Raw genomic sequence first — 20,203 nt, forward strand, 5'->3', positions numbered from 1 at the left:
TGAGAGACTGAGTTCCGTGACACTGATTGTTCTAGAAACAGTAGCTTTGGGGCGCCTCCTTGGTGCCAGAGGTGACAGGTGTCTGTCCAGGGCTGTGCGTGGCAGTGCACACGCCATGAAGGCAGGGGAAGGGTCACCCCCTCTGGCCCCCCACACTCAGAGAAGGGCTTTGGCATCACATGGACCCGATTAGCTTCTGGCTTAGCGTATACACGAGTTCTGTGACCTGGAGCAAGAGACCTGCATCTTGGGGGCTGCATCTGGTGAAGTGGGATGGACAGCACAGGGACGGGGCCCCTGCAGCAGGCCTCGTGGATGGAGAGAAGGGGGCTTCACTGGGAGAGGCCCCGGGCAGCAGGCTCGGAGTACAGACAGGAGGCCACGGAGGCCACAGACATTTGCCGTGTCCACTGTGGGGCTGGCTATGTGGTGCCAGGAAGAGATGCAGGCCTGGGGCATCTGTCCCATCCCAGGCCTCCCTGAAATCACTATGTGAATTTCTCGAGGCCTCAGTTTCCTGGCCTGCAGCATGAGATAACAATTCCCTCCCCATCGGGGGGTGGGGTCCTGGACCAAGGCATGTGTGCGAAGCTTCACTATTGTAGTGACTGTGGTGTCACCGCGTACAGGTAGGTAAAGGCAGGGCCTGGGTAGAAGCATCTCTACGCCCCACTGGGGACGATGCGGCTCACTCAGTGTCTGCGCATGCATGTGTGTCTACATGTGTGCATGCGTGTGTATGTAGACAAATCTGGAAGAACTACTGTTGGGTCCTCCAGGAGAGAGGCGCTACTGGCATCCAGAGAAGGGAAGACGCTGGGGAGGCGGGAGCCGTGGAGACGGGACTGCGTCACTCGGCAGGCGGGGCTGAGTGAGGATGGAACAGCTGTCACGAGCCCACCTGGGCAAAGGAGCTTGGCTCGCCAGAGTGGGGCTGGGCGAGAGTCTTCTGGAAAGACCTAGACAACTTCATTGTGGACACTGAAATTTGAATTTCATATCATTTTCCTGTGTCACAAGATATTCTTCTTTTAATTGTGTCAGCCATTTGTAAATGTAAAAACCAGTCATGGCTCACGACACAAAAAAGATGGTGGCCTGGGGGACCCCGAGGCCAACATGGCCCCTGTGTGATTTCAGGTAGGGGCCCAGACCACAGGTTCTGGGAGGACAGGGACCACCATAATTTTGTTCCCTGCTGTCTCCTCACATCTAACCCAACACCTGGCACCTAGCAGGTGCTCAATAAACATCGGTCAAGTGATTGATTTCACCGCTTAGGTCTGTGACTCGAGCCACACTCTCTTGGCTGTGGGTGTCTCCTTGTGCACCATTCTCGGGGCTCCCACACCGGGAGGGACCTTGCCCTGCCCATCGGAACAGCCCACTCATTCTCACTTCCCAGCACCGCTCTCAGTGAGTGGAGTTTAGCGGATGCCCATGGCCTCTGCGATCGCGGAGCCCTGAGGCAAAGTCCCTGAAAGCCTCACTCCACCCGCAGCCCCAGGCTCCCGGGACCTGGCACAACAATGGGCAGAGATTCTTTCCTTTTGGGAGCATTAGGGAGAATGTTTCTTACTCCCGATTTAGAAGTGTAACCTTTTTCCAAGATCTGGGTGTTAACGAGCAGAAAGATAATATTTATCCAAATGCACAGAGAATCAGGAAGGAAGAGATTTCATGTTACCTCTTGGGATTGTTAATTTTTAAATAGTGATAAAGAAAACTCAGCTCAAATGGAACAAAATGATCTCAGGTCCATCTCCTTTTGGAAACATTAGCAGGGGGCAAAGTGGTAACACGTGAAGGAATGAAGAGGGACGGGTGGGCGTTGCCCGGCGCTGAGAGATGCCTCCAGTCTGCGTGATAAACCCAAACTGTTCCTCCTTCCATGATCTGCTCTCTACCTGGAGCAGGTTTCTGAGGGAGCCGTTCCTCTTTAGGGAAACCGCTGAGGAACTTCACCGTGACTTGGTTCATAGTTTATTTCCATAGATGTCTCTCTATTAGCCGGATTGGGTTTCATACCCCGACCAGAAGTATCAGCAGATAAAACCAAACACGACTTAGTTACCCCACGTTTAGGAACACGGCCTGAGGAAATAATCCAACAGGAGAAAGAAAAAGCACTTCATCTACAGAAGTGCTCAGAGAGGAGTTATTCATCATGTTTTTAATGTGGGCAACCCCCTGCATGTCCCAAAGCGAAGGAGCTTTGAGACGGGCCGTAGATTCTCAGAGGCGCTGCCACCCGGATGATCACAGGGCCGGGTGCCCCCGGACAGGCCTGCGACGGGGCCGGGGGCGGTGGGGCTGCACAGGTGTGCACAGTCCCACGTGGACGAAGGCTGGGAGGGGCCAGGGCCTGGGTGTAGGGGTGCTGAGACGGCGGGTAGACCTCCCCCCTCGCGTCTGTGTCCCGTTGCCTGCGTGAAGCAGCATCTCATTGCACGCTTAGCTTGTCGGCGCCTTGACTTGGGAAGAGTCGCGGTCACTAGCGGCCCTGAACACTGAAAATGAAACCAAACAAACAAAAACGTTCTCTTGCATAAGAACAAAGCTGACTTGTTAACAGTCTCTCTGTCTTCCTTGGAGAGAGGTTGGGCGGGGTCTCAATCAGGGCCAAATGTTGTGCCCATTCTTTTGAGGTTTTAAGAGATGCGACAGAACTGGAATCCAAGAATGAGCAGCACAGCAAAGACGCCGACAGCCCTCCCCTCTGGCCCTGAGGTGTGGCAGCCCCCCAATACTTCAAGAGTTTACCAGTGACCTGCCCCCTGAGGTGTGGCAGCCCCCCAATACTTCAAGAGTTTACCAGTGACCTGCCCCCTTTGCACCTGAAGCTATGGCATGTCTGGTCACCACCCTAGGATTGACTGGCTCTTTTTTCTTTTCTTTTTTTTTTTTTTTTTGGTGTGGAATATTTTTTAAAAGTCTTTACTGAATTTGTTACGATATTGCTTTTGTTTTATGTTTTGGTTTTTTGGCCATGAGGCATGTGGGATCTCAGCTCCCCGACCAGGGATCGAACCCACACCCACTGCATCGGAAGGCGAAGTCTTAAGCACTGGACCGTCAGGGAAGTCCCAAAACTGGGTGTTCCTGAGACGAAGGGACTTCCAAGCCAGGTGCATGTGCAGGATCTTCAATGTGGTGTTAAAGCCATTTCCAAGCTGCTGGCCTTGGGTGACCTGAGTTTGGTGCATCAGAGAAACCACTATCCCTTCTCTTCTTACCGCTTCTTACTAGAAGGGCTGTGGCCCGCGGGGCCTAGTGCAGAAGGGGTGGGTCCTTACACGGGCACCCAGCCCAGAGAGCTCCTCCTGGCACTAGGACGTCCTAGCAAAGTCACACTTGGGACAGCACCCCTGCCTGGCATGGGTCTGGAGAAGAGAGGGAAGGTCAGAAATGCATGAGAGAAAAACAATGCCATGAGAATGAGCTCAATATTTTTTGGAAAATGTTCAGCCCTGTAACATAACAGATCTGACTCTCGAGATGGGTGCCTGGGAACGGCTGTGACGTCCCTCACCGTCCTCTCGGCCCCTCTCAGTTTTCTCTGCGTGTCGATGAAAGACCTCTGTCCTGGCACTGCGTCTGCTCACTCGCGATCTGCCGTCTCTCCCAGTTTAGCGCTCAGCATGGTAACAGGAGCGTGAGGTCCTCCCAGAGGTGCTACCTGAGTGCTGTTGGGTCTGAGGACGGAGGCCTCTTTCCAGGTCATCCCACACGTGTTTCTAAGGACAAGCCTTTCACTTGGCCTCTCTATACGAAATGGTCCTCCTCCAGTTTCTGCTCTTTCTGGGCGGAGCACAGAAGCAGAAAGTAGAAAAGTCAGCGCAGGCACCACCCGCTCGCCATTGCCACCCTGACGGCCAGCAGCGAAATTCTAAGCAGCGCTGCTCTGTCCTGGGCACGCAGCTGCCTGAGGGTCTCGGGAACAGGCAGTCCGCGGCAGCAGGTGGTGGTGACCACACTTGGAGTGCCATGGGTCCGGATGCCCACGCTGACAGCTCTCGGATTCTGAGAGGATGGGAAGGGGAGAAAATGACAAGAGGTCCTCAGGCTAACTTTTCAAGGCACTGCCTCGGAGTCACCGGACCATCCTACCAGCCCACCGGTAAGGAGAGTGCAAAAATCAGTCTATGCTCAAGTCGACATCACTTTTAAGGCATTTACAAACTAAAACAGTCAGCATCCATCAGAGGGAAAGTAGTCATAACCCTTTACGTTTACTTGTCGCGTCAAACTCTCGAAAGATTTTCCTACCAGTTGCTTGACCTGATCAGATACATTAGAACAGGTGTTGTTTCCGTCCCAGGTTTACCGGCAAGGACTCTGGGGGAGCAAGGAGGCCAGCGTCTGGTCCAGCCCTTAGCAGCTTGTAGGTGGTGCCAGACCAGGATGGAGGCGCTTGGGGGCCTGTGCCGAGTCCTGACGCCGGCTCAGACGGGATCACAGCACCCGTGCACCGAGGCAGACCAGCATGCGTCTCGTGTTGCTCCGTGTCCCCCCGTCATGGCAGGCTCTCGAGCAGCCCCCAGTCACCTCTTGGGCTTGGGCTGCACTAGCAAGACTTCAGGTGGGGGCTCCATGGTCTGGGACTGTATTAGGAGCTCGGGCGGCTTAAACAGCAGAAATGTGTTGTCTCCCAGCCCTGGAGGCTGGAAGTCCCAGATCCAGGTGAGGGCAGGGCCAGTTCCTCCTGAGGCCTCTCTCCTTGGCGTGTAGACACTGTCTTCTCCCCGTGTCCTCACGTGGCCGTCCCTCTGTGTGTGTCTGTGTCCTGATCTCCTCTTCTTATAAGGACCAGTCAAATGATATCAGGGCCCACCCATACAACCACATTTTACCTTCATCACCTCTTTAAAGGCCCAATTGCTAAATAAGGTCACATCCTGAGGTCCTGGGGGTTAGGGCGTCACCTAGGAATTTGGGGAGTGGCCGCACCGGGTCGCTTGGTGGAGGGCAGCAGCGTGTACTGACTAGAGCAGCTGACTTCCAGCCCTGGCTCTGCCAGGCGGTGCTCAGGTAAGTCGCTCCTGCCTGAGCCTCAGTCTCCCCACCTGAAAAGTGGGGGGTTTACTGTGGGATCTCCAAGGTTTTCCCAGCCGCTGTGTCTGCGTTGTTGTGTCCTCAGGCGCAGGACCTGGAGGGCGTGGAGAGCAATGACCTTGAAGCACCACGGTCGGTCGGGGAAGGAAGTCCCTGGGGCCTGGGGCTCCTCACCCAGGAAAGGGGGTTAAAAACGCTGGCCCCGTCCCTCTCAAAACCATGGTTTCAGGAGAGAATAAGCTAAGCTATATCCCCAAACAGATTTTTAACAAATATTCCAGAGAGATTCTGCCATAGCTCACGTGGGCGGGAGCTCCCCTTTTGAACCTGCCCTTGGGATGTAGAGCATCTTTGAATCTAAATGGGTTTAAGTTCTGATGCCCCCATAGTAAGTGTGCCTTCATCCAGTGACCGTCAGGAGACAGTCCTCAGCCTCCCGGACATGACTGAACTCTCTTATCCCCCAGTGAGAAAGACAGGGGGTGTGCTGTGCTCGGATCTCGTAAAAAGAGGAGGAGGGACACTCACAAGTGCACACATGGACACACTCACACATGGACACATATGCACATGGACACACACACGGACACACATGCATACACGCCTACATGCACACATAGACACACACACGGACACCCACAGGCACACGTGCATACAGACACACATGCAAACACGGACACACACATACATGCACACACACATTCATTACAACTCATAGAGGTGCACTTAGAATGTTTCTGGGGGAAGGAGAGCTGGGCTTTAGGGTCTGGGGGAGCATCAGCCTTACTTTTTATTCTATTCTTTTGTTCCTTCTGGATTAAAAAAAATCAAGTGAATGTGTAACTTCTTCTATTTAAAAATGTTTTTAAAGAAAGAGGGACTTCCCTGGCAGTGGTTAAAAGACTCTTGGCTTCCACTGCAGGGGACGTGGGTTCAATCCTGGTCAGGGAACTAAGATCCTGAATGCCCATGGCGTGGCCAAAAAAAAAAAGAGAGAGAGTGCTTTCTTTGCAGCCAGCGGGAACTGGTGTGTGCACGCGTGTTTCCACAACTGTGGAGACGGAACACCCGGAGCTTCTTAACTTATCCCATTCTTTCATCCTTTTCCTCTGAGACCTCTAAGGTTTTCCAGGGAAATCTCACCATTTGCCCACAAGTACACAGATGATGAAACTGGGAAATGCCACAACAGGTTCCCCAAACATGACTTTTCGCCTCTTCTATTCTGAGAAAGTGTTTTGCAGAGGTGGTTAGAAAGGGATAACTGTTGTGTTTTCAGTAGCAAGATGGTGAAAGACACGCAGATGGGGGGGACAGAAATTGTCAAATAAGGACACAGATATTGTATTGATGTGATCTTTATATTATCATCAACTAGGATTTATTGACTCTCTTCCAGGCAGTCTTTTTCGAGTATTTCTTTTCATTTTTATTCAGAATCACGGAAGAGTCCCCTTTAAAAAGTCCGAATTAGAGAGGTATGTTTGTCTGACACGGAGGTGGAGTTGAATAAATATTGTTGAGCGAATGAACAAATTCACATCACCTCTATTACTGTTGCAGTCTTACGGCCTTTGCCCTTTTAAGCACTGTCACTTTCTTCTATTACTTTCTTTTTTAATCTGCAAAATCCTTCCGGGGTAAGCCAGCAGAGGTCAAAGCTCAGAAACAGCATGAAAAGGTCGTTCTAAATCCTCGCTTAGAGTGATTTTTAACAAAGGTTGAAAAACTGTAACATTTTTCACGTGGATAGCTGTATTCAGTTCACCTAAAATGTTTGAAAATTAGTTTTTTTAAAGACTAATAGAATAGTTTTTAAGATGAGAAATCAAATGGCAGTGCCAATTTTGTATTTAATAATGAAAAGAAAGTATGTTTTTTTAACTTTAGGAAAAAGTCAAATTGACTTAGATGACCCCCATTTGGAGTTCATTAATGGTGATCCACCATGCGATTTTTCTATACTTTCAAGTTTTCTATACTGTTAAGTTGAAAACAGGCTCCAGAATGAGAAAATGTGATTGAAACTTTAATAGTTTTGAATTCTGGGGAAAATTTCCCCCCAAATCACATTGTTCTTATTTTATTATTTCTATTTTTCTCACAACCTGAGAGTATACTTTATGTAGACATAATATCTCCACGAATAAGAATAGGAAACACTTGCAAAATACTTTATTTCAAACAATAAGAATGCCTTTTTTCCAGTATTCAGATTAAAGGGGGCAGAATTTTGATGTTACTTTCATAAATTTACTGTGTCATTTGTGGTCAATTGTGCTGCAATCTTTGTATTTCTGCCCCCAAGGTTTTATTGATTGCACAAATTCACCTGTTTTAACATCGAATTTATGGAAAAACTAATATTAATTCTGTTGTTTGGCTCTCTGAACAAAGGCTACTTAAAACCTCTCTTATTGATGAAGTCCAGATGGGATTCATTTTTTCTGATATACAGAACACTGGAAAATGTATCAACCTTTATTATTCCTCATTGAAATGAGCTTCTTTAGGTTTCTAATTATATTGTTTAATAAAACTAAACAGTCAATGCTATTTGCATATTATATGAAGAAGTGTCACACAACAAACTCATAGCAGTCAATTTACATAAAAGCTAATTATAGATCTCATCAACTTAGAAGAGTTTCTGAATTCTTGCTTTCCCTGCTGTAGCCTAGAGCAAAGAAGGTTTGAATTTTCACTTCTAAATATTGACTTTTAACTAATATCAGAAGTGATTTCAGTATTTTTATGGATGAAAAGTTAGTGATTAAACTAGATGTAATATTTGCTGTAACGCAATTAAAATTTTTACATTAAACCTCTAGGAAGAAAATCTTTGCAACAATGTGAAACTAACTATCAGTCACTAAGCAGGTTAAATACTGGTTTCCTATCTGAGGGACACTCCAAAATTGTCAGACTGTTATGAAAAAGACAGTGTACCACAAGGACAGTTTCCACATCAGACTGTGCACTGTAACATAATTGTGATAGCTATCAAGCAAGAAATTTGCTACAAGATGAACAGAGACACAGTAATGAACGAACATGGGAGGCACCCTGTAATTGACTGTTATTAAAGTGTTGTCAGAGTGCTCTGGAAGAGATCCCTAACTCCAGTTTTCTCAAGAAACCAAAGCCAAAACTTTCAACTACCTTTTTCCGTTTTCAAGTTGGGATCTGAGTACCTCCTCCCACTCCCATGTCATTGCTCACACAATAAGCACATGGTCAGAAGAGGCCTAAAGGAAAAATAAATAAATAAACACGATATATACTAAGTATGATTTAGAGTTGTAGCTAGATTCCAAAATGGCAAAAGTTAGGATTTACTTTGATGAGGGTGTGCTAAGGTAGCAATGAAATTGTAACAGATCGTTTTTGTATTTATAACGTATACCAAATGAGTCTGTGTGTAAAAGTAATGGCTGATAAGAAAACCGTGCCAGTGAATCGGTTTTCTCCTGATACAATGATGGCGGCCTTTTTCATTCATATTTTAATGAGGTTAGTATCTCTGAGACCCTCCTTCCAGGGTGGAGGAAATGCTCCCCTAAGATTACAATAGGAGTTGCTTTATTGACAAGTACTATTCAGAATCTTCATAGTATAGGAAGAAAGACTTAGTTTTATTCCACTTGTCTCAATACTTATTGCACTCTTATAATCAAAACACTTTGAGGGGAGAAAAAGGCTCAATTATTCCCTGAACAGTCTTTAAGTTTAGTGAATGTAGTTCAGCTAAGTGGAATCATTTTAAACCCGAATCATGTGCATTTTAATAAGTGTATAAATAGCTGCCATGCATAAGCATCTTTTTCTTTAAAATTTTCTCACAAAATCGGATGCTTTGATTGGCACTTTAGGTCAGTTTTTTAAAAATATTTCTGTAAAACGAACACTGCTAGTCTCATGTTGGGTGTTTTCCTTTCTTGCTTTCAGTGAAGATTGTAACGTGGCATTTTCTGAGCTCTCTGTCTGTAACATTTCCTACTCTTTCTACTAAAGAACATTTACTCAAAAGAGCCAGCAATTACATCAAAAAGCCAGTTAGCCTTCAAAGATGTATGAAATCAGCAAGATTCACGTGTTGATCCCTAGGTATAACATATTTGCGTTAAAATAGGCACAATACTGCTATATTCAAATATGTAAAATTCCACTTTCAAAATAAGGAAAACAATCCCGTTTGGTGGAAAGTTATCATGTGGCGACTGTTTTTTAAAAAGCGTCAACGCAGGAAATAAATAATACAGCTCTCAAAAGTAAGTTGTGGAAGGTCTCGCATATTGACATCCTGATTTGCTCAAATCTTATACACTCAGGATTTTCGCACGCAGCTCAGAACGTCAGGTCAGTTTACAAAAAAAAAAGTTTCGAGAGTGGTCTCATCTCAACGGGAAATACCGTGGTGTGTAAGGACGGCATCCAGGGTTCCAAAAGCGCCCAACCAATGCTCAGACCCTCTCCATTCAGTGATAGCATCGCCCCTCGGTGTTTACAGTTTGACTGGGGAAGGAGAGGGTTAGGGAGGGGGGAGAGAGAGAATGGATTCTTGATTACAGTTAGATTTTTTTTAATGAAAGAGCCAACTCTTCACTTTGAGGTTAAAATGTTGCTTTGCGGACCTGCAGAAAGTGCTACGAGCCTATTCATATGGACCAGACAAGGAAATATACTAAAGCACACGCAGGGCAGGAAAAAAGCCATAATCATTCTGTTAATGATCTGCTTGGTAAATTGTAATTTAAGAATTTACCTCTGTTTTCTAGCTTTTAAGTCCCAATACATATTTAATCTTTCGTTTCTGAAACAGATTTTCAATTTGTTTGTTAACCTATGTTTTTGGTTTTATTTACAACTTACGATGCTTAAGTGGCCCCATTAAAGGTGTAAATAAAAACGTAACTTGTGTTTTGACTGTGCGCTTTGAGCTACTTTCTTTAGGGTCTTTTGACCGTAGACATTTAAAAAAATTAAAACACTCATTTTTTTAACTTGATATTTTAGCGAATAAAGAATGCTGCGGTACACTCCAGTTTAATAAACGACTTAATCGCAGAGTTGACTGCATGGGCCTTGAAAGCAGTTCGTAATCAGTCTCAAGTGGAGTTTTGCGGGCAGAAGGAGGGATATTTTATCACGGCGCACGTGGTGGTGGTAATGGAAAGTTCATTAGTGCCGTTTTTCTTTGGCTCTTTCCTTTTCTACAGAGTTCGTACCTTGCCGAGCCTGGGGGGTGACGGGAGTGATGCTGGAGTGGTTTTGGCTGGAAGCAGGGTTAAGCGCAGAGGCGCGCCGCACGGCCCGCCCCGAGCCCCGCGGCCAGATGGCAGGGAGGGGCGCGCGGAGCCTTTGTGCGCCCGGAGCGCGCATGTGAATGCCGCGCGGTCGCCGGCACCGGAAGGGTTCACACTGCGTCTGAAAGGGGACAATGGAGGCTGGATATATCAACATCGGCGAAATCGAGTTCATTTGTGATTCAGCCCCTTTCACCATGGTTGTCATGCAAACTTCCTACTTTGATCAGCAGAGGGTGGAGAGGGAGAAAGCCCGCAGAGGCCGGGGCGGCGGCGCGTCCGCGGCGCCCTTGGCGGGTCCCCGCCCCCTTCCGGAAGGAGCCGCGGGGACGCAGCATCCTGCACCTTGACCTGTCTAGACGGCCCCCGAGTTTTTGTCCCGGTTACCAAGGCCGAGGGGTGCTCTTTGACCCCCGCGCGGGGCAGAGGTGGTGGCCAAAGGGTCCTCCGAATCCTCGCTGGATTCCGGAGGGAGAGGGGCGCGCGGAGACGGGCACCAGCTGTTCCAAAGACAGCGCAGCCGCGCCTGCGAGAGGGGCGATTGGGTCAGCCCGGCTTTGCCCTGCCCTGCGGCCACCGCCCCTGCCCCCGGGCCCGAGCGGCCGCCGAGGGGCCACGGCGCGCAGGGCAGCGGCTGCGGAGCGCGAGGCCCGGCCTTCGCCCAGCTCGGGATGCGCTGCAGGAGAGACCCGAGCGCTCTCTCTCTGGCTCTGTCTGTCTGTCTGTCTCTTGCAAGTAGATAGATAATAACAGCCATTACCTGTGCTTAATGCCTTATTCTGCATGTTCCATGACTTTCCAAAATTATCACCTGTAGAAGTATAGTTTCTAGCTTGAATAGAAGTTTTTTCTTCTGTCCGCTTTCGAACACAGGCACTTTTTAAAAACCAGAATTTAGGCTAACCCCTTAAATTATGTAAATAATAGAACTGTGCACATGTTGTATCAGGACAGGAATACTGTTTGGGGGATGGGGTGTGCTACCACGTGCATTCCGGGGAAGGTCTTTTAAATCATATCAACGTTAAGACGAGTTTCCTCCCTTTTTTGGCTTTTCTCCACAGGTTCCCTTAGCCCAGTCGGAGGCATTCCTCACGGACCTCTTGGATAAAGTGTGCGAGCGAATGAATGACTACAAGCTCGAAGAAGACCCCGTGACTAAGGAGAAGACTTTCAAGAGATTTGCTCCAAGGAAAGGAGACAAAATATACAAAGAATTTTTAAAATTCTATTTTTATTCTGATGCTTACAGACATTTGAAATTCGCGGTAAGCTATCTTCTACGCAGAGGAATTCCGTACTCCATGCACAGGTTTTGGTACCTTTTTTTTTTGCTGTTTGTTTGGGTTTTGGTTGAGTTTCAAGACATGCCCATTAAAATGTTATCTATTAGCTTTGTTGTCCTGCTGCTTTCTCAGTGTTAACCGCGCACTTAGTGACTTGCCTTTTGAGACACCTAGGGGCTGTGTTATTTCATCTCCGTGGAGACAGTTAAGTGATATTTTCCAGAAAGTGCGTTACAAATCCCAGTGACTTGGAGGCACAGTTTGCACGTTGCTTTGCTCCTGGGGACGGTTGGGAAGAGGACTCAGTCCGTCCCCCGTGCCCGGGCAGGTCTCTTACAAGTTCCCACGTCAGGAATCAGGGACTGTGGTTCCGAGGTTAAAATCCAAATTAAAATGAATGTCGTTTTCAAATATTTATAGCCACATGATGGAGGGAGAGTGACACACGTCACTTTTTTTTTTCCCAAGGCTTCACAGAAAAGAGAGAATTTTTTTTTCCTGAGTTCATTCAAGTATTTTAGCACAAACTCAGTTAAACAAAGGCTTAGAATGATAGTTGGCCTTATGCCGCATTTCCTCCCATCATAATGTTTATTTCACGTGAATGCTGGCCTCTGGCTCTCTAGAATGTGCCTGGCGAAATATATAGCGAGAGATTTCACTTTACTTAATGCTATTGAGTCAGACCAAGTGATGGGAAAGCCTGTTTGAGAAATATCTTTGGTTCACACGTTGGCCAAAATGTCAGACATGCTGAACCCCTGGTATAAGGGCTGCAGCTGACTTTTGAAGATTTCATTTTAATTAAAAAGTCAAGGCAATAATTCAGGGCTAAAAGTACTGTAGAATGGGAATCGCAGTGAGGAAGTGTGTTTGTATCTCACAGGTCTTCCATAAACATGTAACAGTGGAATTTAAATATTTTAAAATGCCATTTAAAAAATTTTAGCTTCTCCCTTAATGAACTCGGGAAATGAGTTACTGGTCTCCAGTGAACACTCTTTACAATCACAGTTCCTAAGCTTGTGCTTCTCCAACGCAGACACACGCTCCAGTCAGAATTTAAGATTTTGGGGTGCGTGGGTACATTTGAGCTCCCTCTTCTCTGGAAAGTCAGATTTGGGGTGGGGGGAAGCAAAGTGAAATTATGGATGGATCTCTTAAGTGGTATGAAGAGAAACTTTCCTGAGTAACTGAAAAGCCCCGTTATCCTGAGTGCAATTGAAGATGCACTTGTGTTTTGATTGCTGAGAAAGCTTAATTATTTTCACACTTCAGACCCTGTTTTAAAACCACAAAATGGATTATTATGTTAAATCTAAAGGAAACTGGTTTAACCATTTCAAGGAACCGTGTTCTCTAAAGTTTCAAAACAAACAAACAAACAAACAAAAATGAAGACTTTCAGCTCCATAAATAGGAGCTCCATCCCTCCTGTTCCTTTCCATTCCAGTGTGAGGAAGAGGAACAAATACAAAGAACCATTTTCCTGCCTCACCCTCGTCTTTCAACACGACTAATCAGTTAGCCAAGTCTCAGGAAAATGATGCAATTAGCATTCTGGGAAGAGGGTTAATCCAATGCAGTGATGTCTTAAACCAAAAGGGCTAATAAAAATGGACCACCTTGGTAACATGATTTTATATTTTTAGCTAATAAAACTGTGACAAGTCCTTCCTAACAAGATGTCCTGTGAGTGCATATCTATCCACATATGTTGTTATTCTGTTTCCACAGTGTGAAACTAGAATGGAAGAGTACGAAGATGAAATATTCTCACTTATCGCCCAGGAGGCACACTAGCTCACTGACAAGCTGTGCAGTGAAAAATCAGGTACTGTGTCTGATGTAGCATGCGCCCTCTCCCTGGCCCACCCCTCTCTCGAGCCCAGCACTGCAGCATCTTTTTTTTTTTTTTCAAACCAAGCCTCGCTGTCTCCCTGCCACTGACGGGGTCTCCACTGAATCAGAAACGACGCCATGTGAGAGAAAGCAAACAAACAAACCTCAGGGCTATGAGGCCTTGCTAGCTGCACTTCTTCTCCTCGACATTTTAAATGAATTTAAAAATGCTTTGTTTCCAATTGGGATTGCAAGAATCCAAAGCGTTTCTCTTTTTAAACTTTTAGAGCTGGGTTCTCCATCCTGGACCAGGGAAGGAGAATCCCTTTATGACTTGTGTACTTACCTCCACCAACAGAAAGTGGGATCTTTCTTTAGGAAGAAATTTCAAACGTTTTTCTGTTTGTTTATTTGGTGCTGGAATTTTTTTCAAGTTCCTTTCCCAGCATACCTACTTCTTAAAAATTTTTTTCTGGTAGAGGGTGGAAAATAATACTTGATTCGTATTCTTAAGCACACACATGCATATGTACAATAAGAAGCTAGAAAACACTGCCAGAAGTTTCTTTTCTATATACAGAGTTGAAACACAGGACCACCGTGACCCGACCCTCCATTTGGTTGAACACACACCTTTTAGTCTGTATCACGTTGATCCTTTTAAAATACATTTACAAGAATGTAGTACAAGTCGTACATTCTTTTCAGATATCTTTGAAAAAATGAATGTGATATATGGAGACACTGATTGAAAGCTGGGGGAAATACTTTGATGCAATTATGGAAGCTTGAGATGTTTAGCATTCGGCAATTGTTTATAATAAAGTATAATATACCTACAGCCATAGGATCAAATTTAGTGCTGAAGTCCTTAAAATAACAGTTACTGTGATTAGAAGGTAAATATTTGTCATCCAAAGTTACTGAACAAGAAAGTAGCAAATTTCCATGAACATGATGATGTTGTCTTACTCTGAGTAGATAATGGGGTTGTTCTCTGTTTAAAAGCCAGTTTAGTTGGGAATTTGAAGAAGAGTATGGTGAAATGATGTAGTCAGGATATAGCCAGGAATTGAAGAGCTTTTTCCATTGATTTTGATATGTACTGTTGTAACTTGTGAAATTCACATAAATAAGTGCATAGTCACAATTTCCCAAAGAAATTATTTTGGAAGGTTTTCAAGCTATTCAGAGGTGAATGTGTGCGTTAAGATGTAAGCAAAAATGTAACGATGTTGAGAATATTTGTTTTCCTATTTTTTTCTCATAAAGGATTTGGGCTTGTCATAATCATCTATGGTAAATGCAAATCATTTGCTGTATGAACACCTGCTGAAATATTACAAAAGTCTTGAGAAAGTTTCACCAACTCTTTATGGCAGTAGTTGCCTCAGATAATAAGGTTCTGAGGAAAGACTCTGTTCCCAAGTGCTGCAATTTGGCTTAATTTCGATAATATTAACTATCTCTTTTCATTCCTTCTGCATATTTATAATTAGAAATAAAAATTAATATTATCCTAAAGAAAATACAAGCATAAAGCATAAACTTAGGATATGTGCAATATTACTAGTGTAAAATAAAACATGATCAAATAATTCTTAATAGCATCGATTTTAAAAAAAACTGATTAAGTGCTTACACTGTAAACATAAGTATCAGTGCCCCAGAACTATTGAGAACACAAGGTAGCCACTCCAAAGAGTAAACCACCACGTGGCTGCTACGTAGTAAAGTGGAGTGAGTTTTTTCAGGTTGTTTCTCTGTGAAACATACTTATGGATGTTCTAAACCACTTATAAATTAAAAACTAGGAATACAGTAATCCTAAAAAGAGATAAGAATCCCTGCCCTCCTAAACCCCACTATTATTGAAGTAAGTAAACCTCATGACAAGATAAAGAGTTTTTCAAACTTAAAAATTATTGCCAGGAAAAAACTAAAGTGACACAGCAATGAGAATAATTCCAATTAATGACTGCAGCAACGAAGATGTAATACGTTTTAACATATTGGGATGCTTTCGGAAATTTGTGTAAAAGGTGAGACTCTCGTATTGTAGAAAAAGTCCAGAAGCTTTTAAACATAGTCTAATACAAGTACAGTAGGTTTCCTACGATAGCATGACATTCACCCTCTGTTTTGTAAAGGCGATGCTTTATTTTGTGCTGTTGTACCACAGTTTTGCTATGATCCCTCTGCACGATTTAAACGATGTTTTAAAAATATGACTCTGTGTGTGTGTGTGTGTGTGTGTGTGTGTGTGTGTGTGTGTGTGTGTTTATTGGAGGCTATGAAAACTACATTAACCAGTAACTCTGTACCTAGTATAGACTATGAGCAGACACTGTACTGAGAGCTCGTAAAATGTCCACATTGCTTTTAGGGAGATTAATAATCTTTTCAAAGATAGATATTTCTAGGACTAGAGGTTTGAATGGAAGTTTAGTCCCTTTATATGCTTTATATGCACCTTATATGTGTGTGTGTGAATTTTGCTTTTTTCTATTTCATGTAGACCTTTTCACTTTATTTTTAACAATTACATGGGAGCAGATGAGGGCACATTCACAGACTTTAACATTTCAGCTGTAGAGGTATAATTGACCTAGAAAATTGTAAGGTATTTAAAGTGTACATCATGGTGATTTGATATGTGTGTACATTGTGAAAGGATTCCCCCCATCTAGTTAATTAACACATGTATGATTCTTTAAAATATTAATATTCTAAGGCTCACCCCCTACACAAAATAAATGGGGAATAATGGAGGAAACATATCTTATGTTAAACTTAAAATGACTCTGTTTGGCTTTAAAAATAACAATTTCGTGAGATTTTCATAAACATGTGTCATCCTTTCAACGAATGAAAAACGTCTCAGTGAAAGGCTATGGGTCTGCAGATGGATCTGCAGATACCACTATAGCTTTATTCACTGGATAGAAGAAAAGTTATCAAATACACCCTGTTTGGGGAGCATGAGACAGTAATAGTGGTAGCAGGTTATTTCTTACGTATCTCCTTTTCTTTCCCAGGCATGAAATAAAAGTGAGTTCATTAGATTTTCCTTGTTCAATGTTTTGTGGCACATGACTCAGGCTTTTCCAGATTGTCGTTTTAATGTCTTGAAGTAAAAATGGTATTTTAAAATCTTAATAATATATAAGGTCATGATTAAAAAGATAGCTATACTACACTCAAGGTAGAACATGTCACTCTAGATTATGGATAAATGGATACTCTGGTCTTTGGAGGTTTTCATTAGGTAGAGTGAGGGTATAAACACAAATACATAAATATGTTTTGTATACATATCACTTCTGCTTTGATATCAAATCTTAACATTTAAAAACATCAGACCAATGAGAATTTGTGACACGATCATTTTGAATGCCACAGATGGAATAAGGTCTCAGATATCCAGAAACGTTTAGCCTACATTTAAAGTAAAAGCATTTTGACCTTTTTGTATAGATTTCCAAGCACTAATGGGGGTGTTAAATTCTAATATTCAAAATAATTACTTTCAAGGCTAATAAATCATACAAAATAATACGAAGGCTGGCCTATTTCCTATTTTAAATAAATTACATAGCTAAAATAAACCGTAGCCCAGTCTAAAGAGAGCTGGCATTAATTGCTGCCAGTTGGAAATGTACTGTGTATGCAAGCGTCATTGCCTCTCTGCTGCTTGGATTAAATGCCCAGCGCACTGATTCCCTGTCTCGAGTATTCCTTAAATACTCCCATGACCACCGGCAAGATGATACAACCCCTGGGCTTTGTTTCAGAATACTCCAGGAAAAAATACTGGAGATGGGACAGGAATAGCAGTGGCTGACCGAGCTGCAGGGGGGTAGATTACATTCTTCTTTCTACTCTTGTGTGTATTTGAAAATGTCCATAAGAAAGTTTAAAAAAAAATGTGCTTCCACAAGAATGTGCTTTTGCAGAAAGTAAATTATGACTTATGGGCTGGTGTTAAATGTGATAGTGATGCCATCTAACTTTTTTTTCCCAGGTCTGTGTGAAACTTCTACTAATCACACTGAACTCTAGGAATGACGGTGCTGCGAGTTAGAGGAGAGACAAGTCACAGCCCCCAAGGTCAATGTCTGCATTTCTGTCTTCATGTTTCTTCATGAGAAGAAACTTTACGTCTCTTGTTCGTACTGCATTGTCTCATGTTTGATATTTTATTGAAAATCTCTTGTTTGGCATCATGACGAGCCCCAATTCTTTCTATAGGTGAAGCTGAGGGGTGCATGAAACGAATTACCTTTGTAGATTTTGATATAAACAGGCTTGGCAGGAAAGCATTTAACTCAGTAATAGGAAAAAAGTGAAGACATTTCATAAATGAAATAAGGATTTAATAACGTGTACTGTATATTTCATGCACATATACAAGTATAGTGTTCTGTTTGATAAAAACTTGATTTGATTTCATAAATACTTGATTAGTCATGAAATTAAGAAAACATATTGCTGCAAATTCCAGGTTAATTTTTCTGGGCTGTATGGCTGTCACTGAAAGAAGCGAACTCACTTTATATCAGGAATGAAATTTAAATTTCTAGAAACCTTAAGTTTAAAAACTTTTTAATGTCTAAAATTTAATTAAATGCATAAAAAACAGTGAGTACTTTTACAAGGAACAATAACTATATTGGCCTTTCTGATGCATACATCCTGAATTCAAATGATTTAGAAAGTTGATTTATTATTCATGTATTTATTATCATGTAGTCTTAAAGGATGATACCAGTGGCCATGTTTTGTTTTGCTGCAAACTCTCCTGTCGTTCCTTTGTTTATTAAAGAATTTCACCTAACATTTAGCGTGTAGATTTTACTACTAACCAACCTATCATTCTTTCTATGGATGTTTTTGTAGGTGTGGAGATGGAAGGAGAGGTGGGAACTTATGGAAAATTGCCTTTTGACCACGTTAATAACAGAGTGTAGTAATAATCTCACTCTTGGAGATTTCATTGTCTCTGTTAAGTTTACATTCATTGGAATATAACTTTAATCATTTAAAAGGTCAGGACCTATTTTACACTTGTTTTAAAGAAGAAGTTCTCATTGTTGTCTCTGAGAGTTTACTAGGTAGGATGCTTATACTTTGTTATGTGGATTACTATTTGCTAAGAATAAGCCAAGACCAATGAATCCATTTCACTGAGGAGTGGAGAGTGGAATAGAGCAAAGTCCCCAAAACAAAAACTATTTGCCATATGTTACCTGATGGCCTAGAAAGCACATTACTTAAGCCACTCAACTGACTCGTCAGGAGGAAACAATTCTTACATTTAGAAAAATTTGCCAAAATGAAGAGAAAGAGGTTTCCATTCTTCTCCTTTTCCCACCTCAACTCTTATTAAAAGTTAGATTTTTAAAGTGAACTTCATTTATTTGGGAAAACTGAGAAGGTTTGTGATTTTTTGATACGTCTGTAGCTGGCTAAGTAGTATAGATCCTACATATTATAACCCAATGAGGCTGCACTGCATACAACTGATAAAAAATGGAAATAGGATTTAAGAATAATTAGCATCATTTTTCAGTAGGGTAGTAAAATTGTGACTTAAAACATAGTCCCTATAACTTTAGTAAACTTAGCTATTTAAGTTTAATTTAGCATTTCAAAAAATGAGTCATAAACATTTTCCTAACTTAGGCTTCCTTGGTAAATGCACTAAACTGTTTCTTCACGGGAACATATAGAGACACTGGCACAAAGTTCCCTCGAAAACCATAACATTTGTGATTGTAGAAGTGTTGGCTGCGGTCCTTCCATACCCTCAATGGTAAATCTGACAAATTCTCACATCTAGACAGTACTAATGAATTTAAGAGAATTTAAGAGAATTTAAGAGATTTTGGGCTTTTGTTTCCCACCTAAAGGACCGTGGGGAGGTATGCCTTCCCTCCACTGATGGCTGTTTCTCATGGATATTGAGGCTTCTGCTTTGACTGGAGAGAACCAGACATCTTGCCTCTGATGGGGAATATCTTAAGGTTTTGCTAAATAGGGCTTTTCCATTTTTTCTTGCTTCCCAGTAAAAATAATCTTGTCTCTTGCAAGATTTTCAATATCTCACGACTTAGATAATTGTTTTCTTTCCAGATCGAACTTGTTAAACGCATGTACATGTTTGTAGTTACTGATTAACACTACATTTGAGTGAGCCACTGCATTTCTTATGGCTGCGATGACTTAAGTTTCCCTCTGGGTGTGGTGAGGCTGTGCTGCTTTTAAATGAACAATAATGAGAGAGTAGCTGACTGCTGGCTTTGCCAGGCCTCCAAACACATTCCTGCCTTTTAATGACTTTTATTGACCAAAAACAAAGCAAAAGCAAAAAGCCAGAAAAAAAAAAAAAAGGAAGAAAAAGAAACAAAACAACACCTAGGGTGTGACAGAAAAGTTTCTTAGAGCCCATGAAAAGCACCTAATTCTGGGTCAGAAGAGAATCTCAGAGAAAAGGTAGGGAGAGATTTATAATGCTTATGAAAATAATGTGGAGAGAAGACGTGTTTCAGGTGGATGATTTCAAATCGTACTTTTATGAGATGGTTTTTTTGGGTCTCCATGGAAGACTTCTGTGAGCCTCTTCTCATAAAGAAAAGACCAAATTGGCTGAGATGAACAGCTTATATTTTGTTATGTGGATTACGATTTGCTAAGAATAAGCCAAGACCGATG

General features: G+C 43.0%; 1 protein-coding gene across 1 annotated transcript; it reads left to right on the forward strand.

The window, feature by feature from the left end:
* The first annotated feature begins 10,476 nt into the window (after nucleotides 1–10,476).
* CNPY1 (canopy FGF signaling regulator 1) lies at nucleotides 10,477–19,892 on the forward strand. The gene is given in 4 exon segments (XM_036862753.1): nucleotides 10,477–10,561; nucleotides 11,426–11,629; nucleotides 13,385–13,481; nucleotides 17,514–19,892. Coding segments are annotated over 4 exon segments (405 nt in total). The 5' UTR covers nucleotides 10,477–10,495; the 3' UTR covers nucleotides 17,552–19,892.
* The last annotated feature ends 311 nt before the right edge of the window (nucleotides 19,893–20,203 follow it).

This window comes from Balaenoptera musculus, chromosome 9, assembly GCF_009873245.2.
Source record: "Balaenoptera musculus isolate JJ_BM4_2016_0621 chromosome 9, mBalMus1.pri.v3, whole genome shotgun sequence".
Taxonomy (NCBI): domain Eukaryota; kingdom Metazoa; phylum Chordata; class Mammalia; order Artiodactyla; family Balaenopteridae; genus Balaenoptera; species Balaenoptera musculus.